We start from the raw sequence: 18,482 nt of genomic DNA, 5'->3' as shown, positions 1-18,482 counted from the left end.
CAAAAAAAAAAAAAAAAAAAAAAAAAAAAAACTGTCAGCATAACCTAAATTTTCAGTGGAAAACATACGGAGGAAAGGGTAAGCAGATGTTGGTATTTAAGACCACTGCTATGAAAAAGGGTTTCACTTAAGGGAAGCAAGTCTGGGATCTGGCTATAATAAAGCTGAAAGTGGGAGGAATCCCAGCTCTGGGCCTCCCAGCTCCAGGTGGCTGTAAACAGATGGTCTGTTCCAGTCTCAAGATGCTCCTTGGGATGCCCCTCGTCGCTTTAGGGTGAAGTCCTCCGCCCCAAGCAACCCAAATAAGTGCAGCCGGTCTCACGGAGCACCGTAAACAACACACACACGCGTGTGCATGCTCTCAAATTAGCACTGAAATGGGCAGATGCAAGAAATCACTCAAGATGGAGACACTTGTCTGGTCATTTTCCTAGAGAAAGAGAGGGAAAAAGAGACACCAAACAGATTCCTCGCTTTCCCACACACACAACCATCACCAAAAAATGTAATAAAAAGAATCATCATATAATAAAATTAAGTCACTCTGACAGAAATACTTAATGTTGTCAAAGGGCAGGGGGACGTGTAATTTTTACTTTGAGGGAAGTATTTAAACAGCGCTGATTGTGTGCCAGGGACCGGAGACTTGAGGCCACTGAGTTCCAAGGCGAGGGGACCTCCAAGGTGTCAACGGTGTTTCCTAAGTTCCTTCCAGACTGGTGAATGGAATCCTTATGCTTTTTATGAATTCAGCAGTTTCCTTAGAATGGCTTGGATTTCTTGTCTGTGTCTTTGTCTTCTCCCCACAGCTAAGCTAACACGGGAACTGCCTGTGTACGCAGATCCTCTGTTGGGATTATGGGCTGATGTGTGCATGTCAGGATCGTGTACACTCAGCTGACTCGTGGCTCCCGCCACGTGGGTCTCTAGAGTTTGAGAAGCATGCGAATGTTTTCCTGGACACTCCGGACCCTGGAAGGCGGTGGGAGCAGGCTGCCCCCTGGCAGGGTGGCTTTCCAACACGGTCACGGTCCCCACTTGCATTTCAGTCCCTCTCACCCTTGGCCGCCTCCACCAGGGTACGGTTGAAAGGGAGAACGAGGGGGTCTTGACGGCACAAACGCACCTGCGACCTCCAGGCACAGCCTCTGCTCCTCTGGGACGCTTTCTCCCTCCCAGATGCCAAGCAAGGGTTTAGGTGTTGACTTTCAAAGTCAACCCAAGCACCTCGATCAAAACTGGGAATTAAGGAAAAGACCAAAGAGACTATCTTCCTTCCTTGTCACTGCTGGAAACATCTAAAAGTTTCCATGAGACCTACCTGTAGGAGCCATCACCTGTCTGTGAACAAGGTCAAGTTCAGGGTTTGAGAGCTGGGAGCAGAAGTACCTTTAGACTTCCGGTTATACAGGCTGACTTCCAAGAAGACAGACAGGTACAAAAGCGCTGGGCACAACGCCCTCTCACTCCACCTCTGAAATCACATAAAATCACCCAGCAAAGACGTCAGACCTGCTCGCCCCTTCTCAGAGTTTTGGAGAAAGACCCTCTTCCTGAATAACCGTTCATTCAATACAACATTTACTTCCCATAAATGTTTTCTGTGTGGCAGAAATGGCTGGGACAGAACGGGAAAAATCCTGCAAAACTGCAGAATCTTAAAACTAAAACAGAAGTGATGTCACAGCCAATTTCGCAGTGCCTGCAACTTACTGTCATCCTATAAAGTTTTAAAAAGGCAACAGAAATACACGAGCATATCGAGTGCTCCAAAGTCAAGGGCCTCGTGTCTCCAGCTCTCCAAGAGCTGGCTTTCCCTAGAGTGGCAGCCATAGCTTCCATCTCTGGAGCACATGAAGGAGAACCAGGCTGGAGGGCTGGAGGATTAATCACAAATCTAAGGTCTCGAGCACGATCAGCTCTTGCAGATCCACCAACCTAATCCTCTGGCACACACATGTGGCTTCTGCCAGGAGAGACTTGAAAACCCAAGAAAGCTTTGCCGGGCCACATCCAGCGCTGGAAAATTCTCTTCTTCCCCTGAAACAAGAAGCCACAGCTTTATAGGAAACACACATGCGTGGGCCCCACCCTGGTGGGGAGAGGAATCTCTACTCCTGGCTGCCTTCCAGCGAGTTCTCCCTGAAATCTGTAGGCAGCGCAACGGAGCCCAGACCCCAGAGCTGCAGCCCGGGCCTCCTTCCACTGGGGCTCCTCGCTCGAAGCTGCCACTGATGAATGGCAGCGTGCTAAGAAGCCTCTGCCTCTGTCACTGTGTCCTCAGGAATTCCTCCTAACAGGAAACAGATTTCTGTGGACGTAAAGAGCCCCAGTCCCTGACCTTTCCACTTTAGACTCAGAGTCACATGTGCTACGTTGCCTAAAGAATTAGCTGAGTCTCTTGTCACACTGTCGACACATTTAGGGGCCGTTCAGTGGCACGCTTCCTGCTAAAACAACTCTGCTGAAAATGTCTGAGTGTCCTCAGATATAGCCACAGGCTTTGTAATTGTTACCAGATCCGAACAAAGCAAGATAACACCTTTGAAATTCTTTTACGAGGTGACAGGTGATGTTAACTCCAAGGCCACAGATGCTGAATTGGAGGAAGGATAACGTACCGGATTTACGGTTCTCTCTCTCTTCTGCTCTCTTCTCATGTGGTTTTCTGTAATCCTAGGAATCCAGTGCCGTTTCGATAAGCAGGGCTGCCTTAGAGAGGATATTTAGCATTTCCAAATTGAGATTATTGTCTGGTTAACTTTTTACCAAGTGTCACCGTCTTTTCCCCCAAAACCTATACTGAGAGCTTTATCTTTCTCTGAAACCAGTTTTTTAAGAGCAGAACGACGTAAAAGTGCACACACATTAGGACTGTTTAAAACAACAACCAAAAAACCCTCTACAGTCTTCGACTAGACAGAAACTTTTATCACATGACAACAAAATTCAAGTCATAAGGAAGCCTGCACAGTGACCCATGAATAAATCTCTCGGCTGAGTCACCGGTTTTCACATAGTCACATTCACTCAACTGTGAATCACCAGGGGCTCAGACCCCCGTGTGGGGCCCTCTTAGGCGCCTCCCTCCTGTTTATTCGGCGTCGGGCTCCGTGGAAGCGCAGAGTCTCTTCATATCAGAACCGCACGTGGGAGCCACCACTGCACAATCCACGGGTGGTGGTTAATAGAAATGCAACTTGAACTCTGTCTGCCAGGCGAGTGTGGAGACCGGGGTCCTCTCCCGAGTGCACGGCCTAGGACGTGAGCTTCGAGTAGCTGGGAGGGGAGAACCGCCTTCGCAGGTACTTGAGGACATAGAGGGGCAGACAGCTGACCAGAGTGATGACAGACACTTTCCACAAGAAGGACAATGTGGCAATGAAGTACACGTCTGCAAGCAAACAGAAGACAGCAGTGAGCGGGCGGGAACGTGCCGCCCAGAGCCGGCGGGGCGGCAGGGCCATCGGAGGGGACGCGGGCTTCTCTCCCGCAGGGGATGTGCTGATAGCGCCCAGGCTGCCAGCCTGACTTCCCTTCCCTGTCTCTCTCCTCCTCTCACTGACCTGCTTCTGGAGCTTCCGGACCTTCCGTGAAATGCTGTTTTCAACAACTCGGAAAAGAAAAGCCTGGGCAAAAAAATCCCCCTTCCAAGTGTTTTTGATTTGGAATCTGACAGCTGGAGTTTTCCTTTCTAAACCCGGCAGAAAGTGACGCTCAAACACACAGTTCTTCTCAGCAACTTTTCCCCTTCGCCTCAGCAATGGTCACAGAAGCCAGAGCCGAGTCTGAGGGTGGTGCAAAGGGGGGTGGAGACCCCTCGTCAGGAACAGTGTGACCTGGAGGGGCGGGGAGCTCCCCTTCCTGCCACCACACAGTCAGGCCTGCAGTTCCGAGGTTTTTGCAACAGAGGAGCGAAGCTAGTGATTTTCAACAGTACTGGGAGTGGATGCCTGGCAGCAGTCTTCCCTGCCTCTTGAGCACAGGCTGGGGGAAATGCAGCGGGCACTGAGTAAGCACCTACTAAGTGCCAAGCCCAGGGCCCTAACCATGGGCCCAGTCCTATGACTGGTCCACATCTAAGGTGACGACCAAAGCTTCGTGAGGGCAGAGCTTGCATCTTCTAAGCCTCTGTGACTCCCTGGCCTCAAGCCACTGAGCGCACAGTAGGTGCTCACAAAACCTATTCAGAGAGACTTTTCAAACAAGTGTGAAACTATTCTAAGACTTCACTTTTCAAGGGAATGCTCCTTTTTCCTTTATCAAAACCTTCTTAAAGAGCGTTTACTGATAAAGAAGAGGCGTTATAGAAGATGCTTTCAGGACAAGGCAGAGTTTCTCAAGCTAATAACACTGGTAAGTCCTGCTGGACTGTCATTTACTCTCCGGATTCTCACCATCTCCATAGCTCCACGGAGCCCAGCACAGTGACCAGCTCCCCGGAGAAGTCCACTAGGTCCTTGCACGACTGAACGAATCCCCTTCTAAGCCAGCAGGCACGGCGTGGTTTTAAAGAAAACATTCTACGTTAAGATCATGCCCGCCAGCCTCAGTTCCAAGAGGCTGATTCTCAACTGCCACTTGTCCCAAGGGACGCCAGTGAGCAAAGGGCGGGCAGCTGAGTACCAAGGCCTGCTGGTAAGACCCTTGGACCTGATGGGTGGGCCCTAAGTGCAGGGGGGTCTCACCGATAAATTCGTGGAGGAACACCAGGGAGGCGATGTAGCAGGCCAGGCTGAGCAGCTCGGCCACCGTCATGAGCCAGTGCCAGGTCTGGATGGTCAGGGCCACCATTAGCAGCTCCGTGAGGATCAGCGATGTGAAGGAAATCGCCACAATGTGCACGAATTCCGACTCAAACAGCAGCAGTGCCCCGTACATGATGGTGCTTCCTGCAAAGGCGGAGGGGAGTCTGGGTGGGGAGGGGCTTCTGCTGCCCATGCAGCCCTCCCTGCTGGGAGCCGATGCCTCCCCCTCCTTCCCCACCGAAGGCTCACCCTGCTCACTCACATCTGACTCCTTTTGTTTTTCCCATTCAGACATGAAAGGTACCATTTGTTAAAGGAGGTTAATGAGTGGTACTTTATGGAGGTTTGAAAGGGAGGCATCACATTCTAGTTTTCCTATGTTCCCTTTTGGCTGTATATAAGAGAGTTTATGTTTATTTTATTTTTTTTCTTAACATCTTTATTGGAGTATAACTGCTTTACAAATGGTGTGTTAGTTTCTGCTGAATCAGCTATACATATACATATATCCCCATATCCCCTCCCTCTTGCGTCTCCCTCTCACCCTCCCTATTCCCACCCCTCTAGGTGGTCACAAAGCACCGAGCTGATCTCCCTGTGCTATGCGGCTGCTTCCCACTAGCTATCTATTTTCCGTTTGGTAGTGTATATATGTCTGTGCCACACTCTCACTTCGTCCCAGCTTCCCCTTCCCCCTCCCCGTGTCCTCAAGTCCATTCTCTATGTCTGTGTCTTTATTAATAGACAGTTTATAATAGGATAGAGAGGGAGAGGAAGAGATAGAGAGGAAAAAAAGGATAAGAGGCAGAGAGAGCAACTATCTGGATTGGGTGGAACAAGAAATAGAAGTTTTTGTGTATTATTTTAAGTGACAGATGTAGTCAGCCACAGAGGAACAGATACTGTACAATCCCACGTATATGAGGGATCTAAGTAGTCACACTCATAGTGACAAAGTAGAATGGTGATTACCAGGAACTGTGGGCAGGAAGGAAAGAGGCGTTTGTTGTTGAATGGATACAGAGTTTCAGTTTTGCAAGATGAAAAAGTTCTGGAGATCTGTTTCACAGCAACGTGAACATTACGGGACACTACTGAACTGCGCACTTAAGAAGAGTTAGATGGTAAATGCTATGCTTTGTCTCCTTTAGCCCCCTCCCTGCCCCCAAACACAAAAAAATGATAGGGACAACCAAGAGAGACCCTCAAAGAATTACGCACCTGCACTGAGGAGAGAAAGGAAAGTGGGGGAGGGTCCAGATAAGTGCATTTTCATCCAGAACTGCAGAAACTCAATGGGGAATGTCTCACGTTGATCAGAAACACTAGCTACGTGAGATTCCTGCTCAAGAGCAGGAGACCCTAAACCCCCAAACTCTTCAAATGACTGCCTGTTACAACAGTGCTGGGGATGCAATGAAGCGCCACTGCTTGTTATCATGAACTTCCATGCAGGATTTGCTTTCTTCAACCAGCTACGTACATGTCACTTTGCTACACTTCTCAAAAAAAAAAAAAAAAAAAAAGCAACCCTCAAATTGTTAAAATGATAATTTAGCCTCCTAACAAATTCAACAGTCTACACTTTTTGACCACACATCCCATCAGAAAAAAACACTAAGAATGAATCCCTAATGGACGATGTGGATTTGTAAATTATCCATGTGTACCTGTGCAGACAGACAGAGAGAGGTAGCAGGACCACTGTGCAAACGTGTCAGGTACATTATAAAACATACGTGACAACGGAAGTTCTAAAAAGAGGAAAAAATAAATACAAAGAGAGGTTCTGACATTTCCTTTTCATATTCGAGTAAGTCATCTCACAAAGCCCGTACAGTCTGAGGGACCCTCTCTGGAGGCCACAGAAGTAAATGTGTTGTTCAAGAACTACAACTTGACTTCAGAAAAAGTGTCAGAACATTCCAGAAAGCGACCACTTTTTGTTACAATGACTTGAACACCACAGCAGGGTTTGATTAGTATTAGTTGTACTTTTCTCTGACTTTGTCTCAGTTAAGCGGACAGCACCACCTCACATGTGTGACTCTGTGCCTGATGAGCAAGGCCTTAGAACCCGAGGAGGGGGCTCCCTCGGACACAGTGCCACACTCCTTACTGCAATCTTGGCATTCCAGCTGCTTCTCTTTGTGTTCTACAGACAATAGAATGGTGAAGTTGACCCTGGGGCCAAGGCCAGAGCATAAGACAACAGGTGTTTTCACCCGTCCTTACCTTGATAGATGCTGATCAAAACCCATATCAAGAACGTCTTGTAGGACAACGGCCGTCCCTGAATGAGAGAGAGGAAGACAGAACGGGCTAGCGTGCGGGGCTCATCCAGGGCGCGAGCCACTGTCAGGCTACCCTCCACCAACCAGACAAGGCAACCTGCCGTTTTTGTCAAAACAGTGGCTCACACACATCAAAATACATTAAAGAAACGACGTTTTTTAAAGAGAATTGATATCAGATGGAAGTATTGGGTTGGCCCAAAAGTTCGTTAGGGTTTTCCCGTAAGATGTTACGGAATAACCCAAATGAACTTTTGGGCCAACCCAATAAATCTGCTCTTTATCAAAAACCCCTTGAGGACCAACAAATGCAATCACACACACATATTTTTCAGGATTGTACACAAAAGCATTTCCAGGAACAGACACAAGTTGCAGCTACAAAATGGAACTGTCAGGGGCTTTTTAAAAAGGCATTAGAAGGTTTGTTTTAAAAGTTGCCATATCACTGTACAGTTTAGTATTCTTTACATGTGCGTATCGTACTTTAAGGAAAGACATATACTCCCACACCTTCCTCTCAAAAGAAAGCCACCAGTTCAAGTGCGTTCACATCAGACATGGAGGGTCTGTGTGAAATATGTTAAAAGAGGGAGGGAGAGAGGGAAGAAGGGAGGAAGGAGGAGGGGGCTCCGGGAACCTTGAGGAGATCCTTGTAGAGCTCAGGGTACAGCATGGCAACTTCTGACTTCACATCTTTGTCCAGGACCAGAGAAAACACAGGAAACATGGTATAGATGGTGGAGTACCTGGGAGAAAAAAAATCACCGCAGGTAATATCCAGCCAGTGGAGTACGAGCCACGTGCTGCCCCAGCCTCTGGAGCCCAATTTCCATTCCTTCATTCAACTACTATGTACTGAGCACCTGGTATGTGTGCCAGGGCCAGTTCGAAGCACTGGACATTCAAGATGAAAAGCAGACCACAACGCCTGCCCTTGGAGAGCTTCCGTGCTGGTCGGTGAGTCAAAAAACAAATTCAGTAAACTATACCATGTGCTGGAGGTAAAGTGCTGAGTAAACTATACCGTGTGCTGGAGGTAAAGTGCTGAGGAGGGAAATACAACGGGGAAGAGGGAATGAGACATGGGGCGGGGCGGTGCAATTTTAGAGAGGGTGGACAGGAGACGGGGCATTTGAGAAAACACCCACAAGAGGCAAGAGGGAGGCCATGCCAATATGCGAGGGAAGAGCATCCTAGGCAGAGAGAACAGCAAGTGCAAAGGCCCTGAGGTGGAGGCATGTCTGTCCTGTTTGAAGAACAGCGAGAACCAGATCATGGGGGGGCCACATGGAGCACGGCTCAGGGAACCCCTGGTTCTATTCAGGCATGTTCTGCCACTCTTCCAGGACCTGACAAAGGACAGGCCATTTTTCCAATTAGAAGCAAGCAGAATTCCAGTGCCTACTCTCAGGCTGAACATAAGAAGATGGAAAGCATACTTTTAAGACTCCACTGGGACCAGCCGGCCTCTCTGTGCTTCCCACCTTGGTAACCAGGGGAGCGCCCTGCCAGCATCTCTATATCTAGGGCATGTGGTAACCAAACTCCACCTACCTGGGGAATTCAGAGACTGAGCACATCCTCTCAAAAGGTCAAAAGGAACGTCCTAAATTCCAGGTCAGGAATGGGGGGGTGGGTTTGATAGCAAACGTAGCAACTGTCCAAGGGACAGCGTGCCTCACAAGTCAGTGGCACGCAGTGGCCAAGCTCTATCAGGGGTAACCCGGAGAGAGCAAGGCTCTGGCCGCCTTAGAGACCCACCAGCAGGATGGTCCACTATGGGCAGCCATGGCAGAGAGGGTACTTTCCAGATGCCCCTTCCACTTTTTCTAAGACCCGTCAGTGATTTCCTAAGAAATCACAGTCTGTGAAGCTTCACTCTTGCCTGGTGTATCAATCAGCTGACAACCTCAGGTTCTCGTGGGCGAGCATTCTTCAACCATCAGGTATGAATGGACCACAAACAGATCGGACTCTGCATCCGCAATTTGGTTAAGGGCTTACCAGTTCAAAAACGTATTCATTCAAGAAGGTTCTAAACCAGACTGCCAGACCTGCCTTGGGGACTGAAGGGTCTTCACATGATGCTTCCTCCTCCTTCTGTGGCATTTTAGGGAGGTTTCATTAAAAATTAATACCTTGCCTGGACTTCCTTACCCAATGATGAGGAATCCTTGATAGAGAGGAACGGAGGCAAAGTAAAACACGGAGGAAAAGACAGCCTGTGCCGAGGAAAAAGGAGGATGTTACCAAAAACCATGACCAAAGCCCTTGTGTTTGTATCAGAAAAATAACAGCCAACACTTACAGAGCACTTATTTTACACCCGCACAGTTACGGTGCTTTAAGTATATTAGCTCATTTAATTACTACAGCAACCCTGTGAAGGAGGGACTGTTATCATCATCCCCATTTTACAGATGAGGGGAGTAAGGCACCGAGAGGTTAAGTGACTTGCCCAAGATAGCACAGCTCATAAGGGACAGAGCCAGGAGTCATACGGTGAGTTTAGCTCCAGGGTCCACTCTCAGCTCCTTTGTGAACATTTATTAAGTTAAACAAGTTGGACCTGGAAATACTTTGTATCTGATCTCAGTGAATCTCCAGAAGAACGCATGAGATCAAGTCCTAATATCCCTTACGTTTTACGGAAGGGGAAACTGAGCACATAAATGGCCCTGCGGGACTCAAGCCCAGTTCTGTCTCCAGAGCCCACACTCCTGACAGCTCAGAATTACCACCTCACTGGGTGTACAATCGATAAACGAGTTGATGTACGTATTGGAAACAGGTAGGGGGAATATCCTCCACTGTGAGGATGTGCACCAGTTACCCTGGAGGGTAGGACCGCAGAGAAGGCTTCACTTCTCATATGACATGTTTCACTCTTCTTGGAAATTTTTACAAAGAGCCCACAACCTGCTACTTTTGCAATTAGACAAAAGCAATAAAGATATTTACGAACCCCTACTGAAATGTTTGCTTCCGTATTTGGAAAACACTAGCTACTGGCAGTGAAAAGTAGGCTAGGGAGATAAAATCAGGCTTGATGCTCTGTTACTTCCTTCTCTGAACATCTACCGGCCAACAGAAGCAAAGTGACCTCAAAGCTAATTTCTATCAGTATAAAACCTACAGAAGGCCAGGGACAACTGTTGTCTAAAGGCTTTTTAAAAACCGAACGTGGAGGAAAAGGCTGGGCCAGGCTAGTGGTTAAAAAGAGCATGGGACAGAGACTCTTTCCCCTTATCACCCGCTGTGGGTGTTCGCTTGGCACAGAGCTCAGAACACAGGTGGCACCTAGAGCCATGGTCACGGGCAGCCCCGGCCACACCCGGTCGTGATTTCAGAACTGAAAGGTGAAATCCGTTTTTCAAATGACTTCTCACCCAGGCTGGGCCACTGCACAGGAAGGATGGTAATAAAGATGTCAAGAATCTGGTGTTCAGTTTTACAGAGCAACACCAGGAGCCTCTTTCTCTAAAAGGGACAGACTGACCATAAAGCCTTCACCCTGGAAAGAGCACACTGTGGAAAATAAAAATGCGGTGTCTTCGTCTATCAAGAGCCCACTGTCAAGGTGCAATGCGAACCGGACTTGCTCTCAGCCAGTCACTTTCAGCACAGTGGACAGGGTTAAGGGCGTTTTTCTTGGCTTTTTTTCTTTTTTTTTCCTACAGCACAAAGAACAATTCCTCATGCTAGAATTTTTTTTTCTGAATCGATGTTCACGGTAACATACAGGCATTACAGAAGCCAGCTCATCCAGGCCAGCTTTTGTGTGTTTGCCCAGGGACAAGCTGATTAATCTCCCGGTGATTAAACCATGACATTATCCAGTTCAGTTGATGAGCTAACATAAAATAAAAGTACAGATGTGGTCTGATGAACCGTAGGAGCTGCTGGCGTTTAGACTGTGTTGATGAAAATCACGGTAAGGCTCCTTCACTCATAAATGCAATCCATACTGAAAACATAAACCCCCCCACCCCACCAAAGGCATGGATGAGCCAGTGGAGGGTGAATTCTCATGTACACCAGGCAGCACCACTCGACCCTTTAAGGCAGGGTGTCTCTCATGTATGATTAAACACCTTTCCCACAAATTAAAACATCACCTTAGGTTTATACATTAGCCTGTTTTGTTTTTATTAATAATGGCAAGGACGCCTTCAGCACTTGGTGCCTTATAAAACTCTCTGCTTTTCAAAGTAGCCCTGTCTGAGGGGCAAGGGCCAAGATGCTTGGATGGAGTGATAGAGAAGTCTGATGCCCACTTTACAGGTGGAAAGACTGAAGCCCAGAGTGGTAACGTGACTTGTTCAAGGTCTCAGAGACGCCTGATGATATGGGTTCCAAGATGTCCCGGGCCTATGGTTCTCACCACTTAACTGGGGGTATTTTTCACCTAAACGCCCAAGGAGGAAAGTCAGCCAATAGTTTTTCAACACCCAAAAGGTGTCCTTTCCCTCCCTTTGGCCTCCTTCCTAATACAACTTCATTGCCACAGCCTGATGACAGACTTTGAAGGAGCTGGGGAGAGAGAAGACGGGAAAACACCTTACACATTATAGAATCCTTTTGTGAAAAAGCAAGATGTAACTCCCTGAGAGGACTGACGATTGGGATTAACTACGCTGGATTCCCAGCCAGGCTGCACTAGAGGCAGAAGCGAGATGCCCTGGGCTGCGCCGCCCTCGCTAAGCGCCCCCCTGCATGTGGAAGCAGCAGCTGGCCCTGTGGATGGAGGGCAGAGGGGCACACCTGCATTAAGAGCACAGGTACCGGAATCCCCTGCCTGGGTAGACTAAATCCCTGAGAGACACTGCACCGATTTCTTGCCCACACTGGGCCTCAGCCTCCCCACCTGCAGAATGGGCACAGGCTACAGCGAGGACTACAGGTGGGCCCGCATTGTGAACACTTAGCCTGACGCCCAGGGTACAGGAAGCACTCAAGAAAAGAAAGTCATTCTTTTGTGGCTGCTCTCTGTAGGTCCTTGCTTCTGCACGTGGAAAACTTAGGGCCGGAGTATTCACTCAGCATTTAACTCTGCATCTTTGCCTCTGGCAAACTGAGGATAACAACTCACCCCAATATGAGCACCCGGGTCATTTACACTACCGCCCACTTCGTGCCAAGCCCTGGCAAGGCACCACCGCTAATGCTCACATCGGCTCCGCACAGCAAGCACAGCCTTGGCCCCCAACACAGGAAGGCTTCGGGGCGGCCACTCCAACCAAGCTCTATCGCCCAGAATGTGGCGGAGGGGGGGCGGTTGGGGGAGGGGCATTGAAACAGCTCCAAAGTGGAGACTAATTCTCAAGTCCATGGCAACCACACAGCCATGCGCACCTGCCCACCCACCTGCATGGTGCTGATGCAGAGGCTCCTGTGGATCACAAACTGGCTGAGGGCAGCCGAGCGCTTGTAGCTATTCCGGCCATGCACCATGAGTAAGCGGCCAAGGTGCTTGAACTGAGTGATAGAGAAGTCCGCAGCCAGCGAAGCCTGTTTTCCTTCCTAAAATCCGACAAAATTGGGCACCGTCAGGAGCACGAGAGGTCAAGGCACTTTTTTTTTTTTTTTTGAATTGAAAAAGCAAGAAACTGTAAGGAGATTTTGGAAGAACTTCAATATAGAGGTTCTTTGGTTTCCAGCTATACACGGTTGGTGGTCTGAGTCTAAATTTGATTTTAAAAGAGGAATTTATTGAAATAAAAAACATTCACAAGCGCAGATACTCATAACTGGGAGGTCAAACGGATCTAGTATTAAGCCTTGGGGGTTAGGCCCAACCCATAATGTGTATCAGAAGCAAAGAATCATTCTAAGATAGGCATTTAGCACTCAGCTCAGTTCAGAGTTAAACGTATGGGGGAGGGGGCACAGCTCATGCTACCAATACTAAACTGAACATACTCCCAAACACACAGCTCTGCATGTTGACAGAACTGGAAATAATTTATGGTGCGGCCATATTATGGGATTCTCTAATTTTAAAAGCCACATGACAGATGCCACTAATGGGACAGATGGACATCACAGCCTCCTGCTGTGACGCAACACGAAGGCACCAACTCCCCTTATGTGCTCCTCACACCAAAAACGCAGAACCTGAATCAGATCCATCCGACCCACAGTCGTCGTGGGAGGGTCCACAGCTGCCCCAAATGCTTCCAAAACATCAAAGTCGTGAGACACACCGCCTCCCCCCCACAAAAGAGCTGGAGAGAAGTGTTCTCCATTAAAGAAGAGTGAAGAGACATGAAGACACGGGAATAAATGCAGTGCGCGATCCTTCACTGCTTCATGGAGATTTCTTTTTAAACACCTTGAGGACAACTAGGGAAATGAGACCATGAATATTACATAACATTATCATATCAATGTTACACTTGGGGTGTATTTTTGCTTAGGCAGAAGAATACACCTGTTCTTAAGAGATCCAAGCTGAACTATTTAGGGGTAACATATCCGTAACTTACTTTCAGCTGATTCTGAGAAAGCGGGAGAGAGGGGAAGGAAGAGCAGAGGGAGAATCCTGCAACTGTTTACAACTGGGAAATTACAGCAAAGCATAGACAGGTGCTCACTATTCTATTTCAACTTTTCAGAAGGAGTTACATTTTTCAAAATAAAAAAGGTCGAGGCAATGTACAATAATGGTGGATCTACATGTTTTGATGTATAAAGAAATCTAAGATATAACAGATTTAGGCAAGCCGCATTTAAAAAAAAGCATAGTATAACGTTTAAATTTTACATTCTATCTGGAAATACTGTATATATGTGTGTAAGATGTGTGTATGCATATTTATGTGTGTATATATTATATATATACCCATAACTATTAGTATAGAAATAGACAAAAATTCTGGAAGAATAACCAATGTTACTAGTTTTCTACCGCCATCTAAAAGAAAGGATGCACTTTATCCATTTCTAAATTGTTTCAGGTTTTTTTTTTTACAGTGAGCACTTGCTACTTTTAGACTCCAAAAACCAAAGGAATCAGAATATAATTCTGAACAGAGGGAAAATGTTCTAGTACTATCAGCACCGTGTAAAGAATTCCGTCTACTAAACTCGAGTGTGCTTCTTAAAACCTGCATTAAAGGAATCCATACAGATTTCAGACATAACAACTCCTTCAAGGATCACTTAACTCTGCAATTTCAAGTAACTGTCAACTGGATGAGAACCAGAGAACCAGGGGGAAAAAAAAAAGGTGGAAAAGAAAAAACATTTTTGGAAATTCCAAATGCAGGAATGTATGGAAGGAAACACATAAGGGAGCATCTCCAGCCCTCACTCTCGGCCTCTGTGCTCCTACTTTACACACTGTGCTAACAAACGTGGTGACCAGCCTCCTTGCCTACAGTCACCGCAAGATCACAAACGAGAGAGGGCAGGGTAAACTATACACGGCTGGCACACAGTTGACAGGGAAGGAAAGAGGAAAACTACTGTACTGTAACACACAAACTTAGCCTTTTAATGAAGGGCAGGACTTCCCTGGTGGCACAGTGGTTGGGAGTCCGCCTGCCAATGCAGGGGACGCGAGTTCGATCCCTGGTCTGGGAGGACCCCACATGCCACGGAGCAACAAAGCCCGTGTGCCGCAGCTACTGAGCCTGCGCGCTACAGTCCGCAAGCCACAACTGCTGAGCCCGCATGCTACAGCTACTGAGGCCCGCGTGCCTAGAGCCCGTGCTCCGCAACAGGAAAGGCTACCGTGGTGGGAAGCTCGTGCACCGCAACGAAGAGTAGCCCCTGCTCACCGCAGCTGGAGAGGGCCCGTGTGCAGCAAGGAAGAACCAACACAGCCAAAAATAAATAAATTTAAAAAATAAATATATTTAATGAGGGGCAAACCACGCCACATTCTTCCATAATCCCCAAGAGATCACCCCACAGTGTGATAACTAATGCTTTTACCGACAACACTCCCAGGAAAGCGTTTGAAGTACATTCGCTGCACCCTAAGAATGTAGCAAAACACTTTAAAAAATGAGGTTTTGCCAAGCAAAGCCTCAGCATTTGTCTGTAAGATAACAGTGATAGGGATCTGTGACTAGCGGATTGTAATACCAGGTAATTATGATACATGATTCCTAATGCTCTGTAATTGTAATCTAGAATTTCCAGAAGCATTAAAGCTGTGTCTTGGAGGGAAAATGAAACTCCAGCTGGTGGAGCAACTCCCAGCTAACGACACAACCACTTCACATCCTAACGACAACCACTCGTCAGCACACACGCCCCCCACCCCACGGGCTCACCTTTCCCTCGACACCCACACCGCAGTCAGATTCCTGGATCATACTGACGTCATTGCCTCCATCACCTGCGGGTCACCCAGACCAGAGAGAAGAGCCAGGAGATTAGGGAGACGCAAGAAACATAACCGTGCTTTTCGCTGCTACTTTAATCATACACGCGCTGCCTTTCACTGCATGCTAAGTGTCTTTTCTGCTCTGCTCCCCTTAATCGCTCCAGCAACCTGCAGTAACAGGCTCTTATTTTACAGGCAGAGGAGCTGAGAGTCAGAGGAACCAGGTGACTGGCTGAGGGTCCTGGCCATTGAGTCACTGAGCAAGGGAACTGTGTCCATGCCACGTGGGCACTAACAACACCGCACGCCCCGCCTCCAAGGTGTGGGTGTCTCGTCATTATCAGCAATGACGGACGTTGCACGTAGGCAACGCTTACTGTGAGTGCAGCAAGCACTTCTTAAATGCTACTGCCCCTCTGAATCCTCCTAAGCACCATTTGAGAGAACCACTGTTACTCTCCCTTTCTACCAATGAGCAGACAGGCTCAGCTGGGGGAAGGAAGCCCTCCGGGACCCTCAGCTAGGCAAAACCAGCAGTTTGGACCCAGATTCCTCTCCGCAGTGTGGTCTTAGCCCCCAGGCATTGCTGTGTCCCATGTCACTGGCAAAGGAAGGGCAAGCTACGGAGGAAAGCCCTCAGCATGCTTCTCGACTCTTTCTCAAAGCAAAATACTTAAAAAATAATAATAATAACAAAAATAGGGCCAAAGGGGGAGGGGGTGTCAATGTCACCGCCGGAATAAAGTGGCCTGGGAACCTGAACACCAGGGCAGCAAGACCCAAGCACGCCTGGGGAAGGTCGTCTGCGCAGGCGCGGCAGCCCCTACCTACTGCACACGTGAGCTTCCCCGTGCGCTCCTGGAGCAGGCGTACGATCTGGGCCTTCTGGGTGGGCGCGCAGCGGCAGCAGACCACGGCCGGGCACTGGCAGGCCAGCTCCATGAACTCATACTCGTAGTACTTGAGGCAAACCTGCCGGGGTCAGGGAGAGGTGGTGCGTCGGCCACGGCCCCTCCCACACGGCAGCTCCCGGGAGGAGCCTGCTGGCGGGGTTGCCCGTGCCCACCTCCAGGGAGTCTCCGGAGATGACTAGGGCACAGTCGTGCTTCCTGCGGAAAGCGTTCAGCTCGAGGTGGGCCTCGCCGCGGTTGGTCACCTGGAAGGAAAGACAGGATGAAGGAGGCCTTGCTCTCCGGAGCTGGTGGAACAACAAACAGTGGCTTCCTGCAGCCTCGTGAAGACCATGGCCGCCGGCCCGGGACCCCACCCCTCCCCTGCCCCCAGAGCCAGAGCCGAATTAGATCCTGTTTGCTATGACTCTGTGGGAATCCGGAGGGCCTGTACGCCAACCATCCCCTCGCACTTCCCACAGGATGGCTGTGACCCACATAATAAAAATAAGAGCACAAAGCCACTGTGCTTTCATTCTGTGCCAGGCACTGTCCAAATAAGCACTTTTCAAGCATATTCACCCCATTTGTTTCTCACAAGGACTCTTCGAGGTGCACGATGATAATAGTCCTACTTTACATCTAAGGAAACGGACACGCGGCAAGATTTGTTAGCCTGGCTACCGTGTCACAGTCCATCCACTGCAGAGCAGGCCTTGGAAGCCAGGCATCTAGCAGGGGCTTTTCTAAGGCCCAGCTGTTAAATATGACACGCTTTGTGGACCATACAGTCTGTCACAACTACCCAACTCCGCCACTACAGTGCCAAAGCAGCCACAGACAATACGTAAACAGATGGGTAGATCTTGTGTTTAAATAAAACTTTATTTACAAAAACAGGTGGCCGGCACACGGGCTATAGTTTGCAACCCCTGAATTCTAGAGCATACAGTGTGTTCTCACTATGTGCAATAGTTATGTTCTGGAATGTTGCTGTGTATACTGAATTAGTGATTTTTAAACCACTGCTCCTGGGGGAGGTACAGGGCTAGCTAGGCTCCTATGAGCCTCTGGTCACAATATTTTTGTCCATCAGTCAATACATAACCTCATTTTCTATGTGCCTCTGTTTAAAGACATCTTTGAAATTATGTATTGTTGAAATAAGTCAAAGAAAGACAAGTACTGCATGGTATCACTTATATGTGGAATCTAAAAAATAAAACAAACTAGTGAATATGACAAAAAAGAAACAGACCCACAGATACAGAGAAGAAACTCGTGGTTACCAAGTGGGAGAGGGAAGGGGGAGGGGCAAGATAGGGTTACAAGCTACTAAGAGGTACAAGCTACTATGTATAAAATAAGGGGCTGGTGGAGTCAAGATGGCGGTGCGGGAAGACGCAGAGTTTGCGTCTCCCCACAACTAGGGAACCTGCTGGACGCTGGTGGGGGACCTCAACACCCCAGGAGACGGGAGGAATGCTCAAGCGAACCGGTAAGATGTGGGGGGGGACTGAGGGGGGAGAAGTGGAGGCCAGACAAGACCAGCGCCCCTGACGGGTGGCTGAGAGGGGGGAGGGGTTCCCACGCCTGGAGGGACCCTCAGGGGCTCGGATGGGGGTGGAATGCACCAAGCGTTTCCCCTGCCCAATCGGCCAGGGAAGTCTGCCTTGCTCTCAGGCCGGGTCCTACGCCCTCAGAGGCCCCCCTCCAGGCCCCGTTGGTCCTGGGGGTGTAGGAAGGATGCCAGGGGAGAAAAGGAGAGGCAGGCGGGAGAGGCCCTTGGGGACTGGAGGACAGCAGCAGAGGGCGTTTGCCCCACCCACTCGAGCCCTGCTGGGCTCCCAGGTGGGGTGCCCCACCCTCTGAGACCAGAGGCAGGAAGCACACCTGGGCCCCTTCTGTTCTGTTGAGCCTAAGCCCCACCCCCTACACCCCCAGGGCTTTTTCCAGCCCTGTGGGTCCTAGGCATAGGCCCTGCCCACCACCCAAACCCCACCCCTGCTTAGGCCCCACCCTCCACAGCCAAGGCCTTTTCCACCTTTTTCTTTTTCTTTCTCCTCCTCTTTTTTACTATTGTGGTTCTGTTTTACCTTCCGGTTGTTGTTTCATCCATATTTTTATTTTTATATTCTTTCTAACATATCTGTTAGTTTCCTAGTCTAATTTTATTTTTTACTTTGTTATTGTTCTTTTTTTTTTTTTT

The 18,482-nt window shown here is 48.7% G+C and overlaps 1 protein-coding gene across 1 annotated transcript in view; it reads right to left on the bottom strand.

The window, feature by feature from the left end:
* Positions 1 to 2,915: 2,915 nt before the first annotated feature.
* Positions 2,916 to 18,482, bottom strand: part of ATP9A (ATPase phospholipid transporting 9A) — a 134,798-nt gene continuing 119,231 nt past the window's right edge. Inside the window, exons 20-28 of the mRNA XM_007446366.1 lie at positions 16,450 to 16,539; positions 16,211 to 16,355; positions 15,331 to 15,395; positions 12,413 to 12,568; positions 9,203 to 9,267; positions 7,683 to 7,791; positions 6,984 to 7,041; positions 4,689 to 4,892; positions 2,916 to 3,394 (exon numbers count right to left, since the gene is read on the bottom strand). Of these exons, the coding sequence (XP_007446428.1) occupies positions 3,258 to 3,394; positions 4,689 to 4,892; positions 6,984 to 7,041; positions 7,683 to 7,791; positions 9,203 to 9,267; positions 12,413 to 12,568; positions 15,331 to 15,395; positions 16,211 to 16,355; positions 16,450 to 16,539 (1,029 nt within the window). The 3' untranslated portion in view covers positions 2,916 to 3,257. The remainder of the gene's footprint in view (positions 3,395 to 4,688; positions 4,893 to 6,983; positions 7,042 to 7,682; positions 7,792 to 9,202; positions 9,268 to 12,412; positions 12,569 to 15,330; positions 15,396 to 16,210; positions 16,356 to 16,449; positions 16,540 to 18,482) is intronic.

This window comes from Lipotes vexillifer, unplaced genomic scaffold (assembly GCF_000442215.2).
Source record: "Lipotes vexillifer unplaced genomic scaffold, Lipotes_vexillifer_v1.1 scaffold251, whole genome shotgun sequence".
In the NCBI taxonomy this organism is placed as follows: domain Eukaryota; kingdom Metazoa; phylum Chordata; class Mammalia; order Artiodactyla; family Lipotidae; genus Lipotes; species Lipotes vexillifer.
This window is presented reverse-complemented; position numbering and strand designations above follow the sequence as displayed.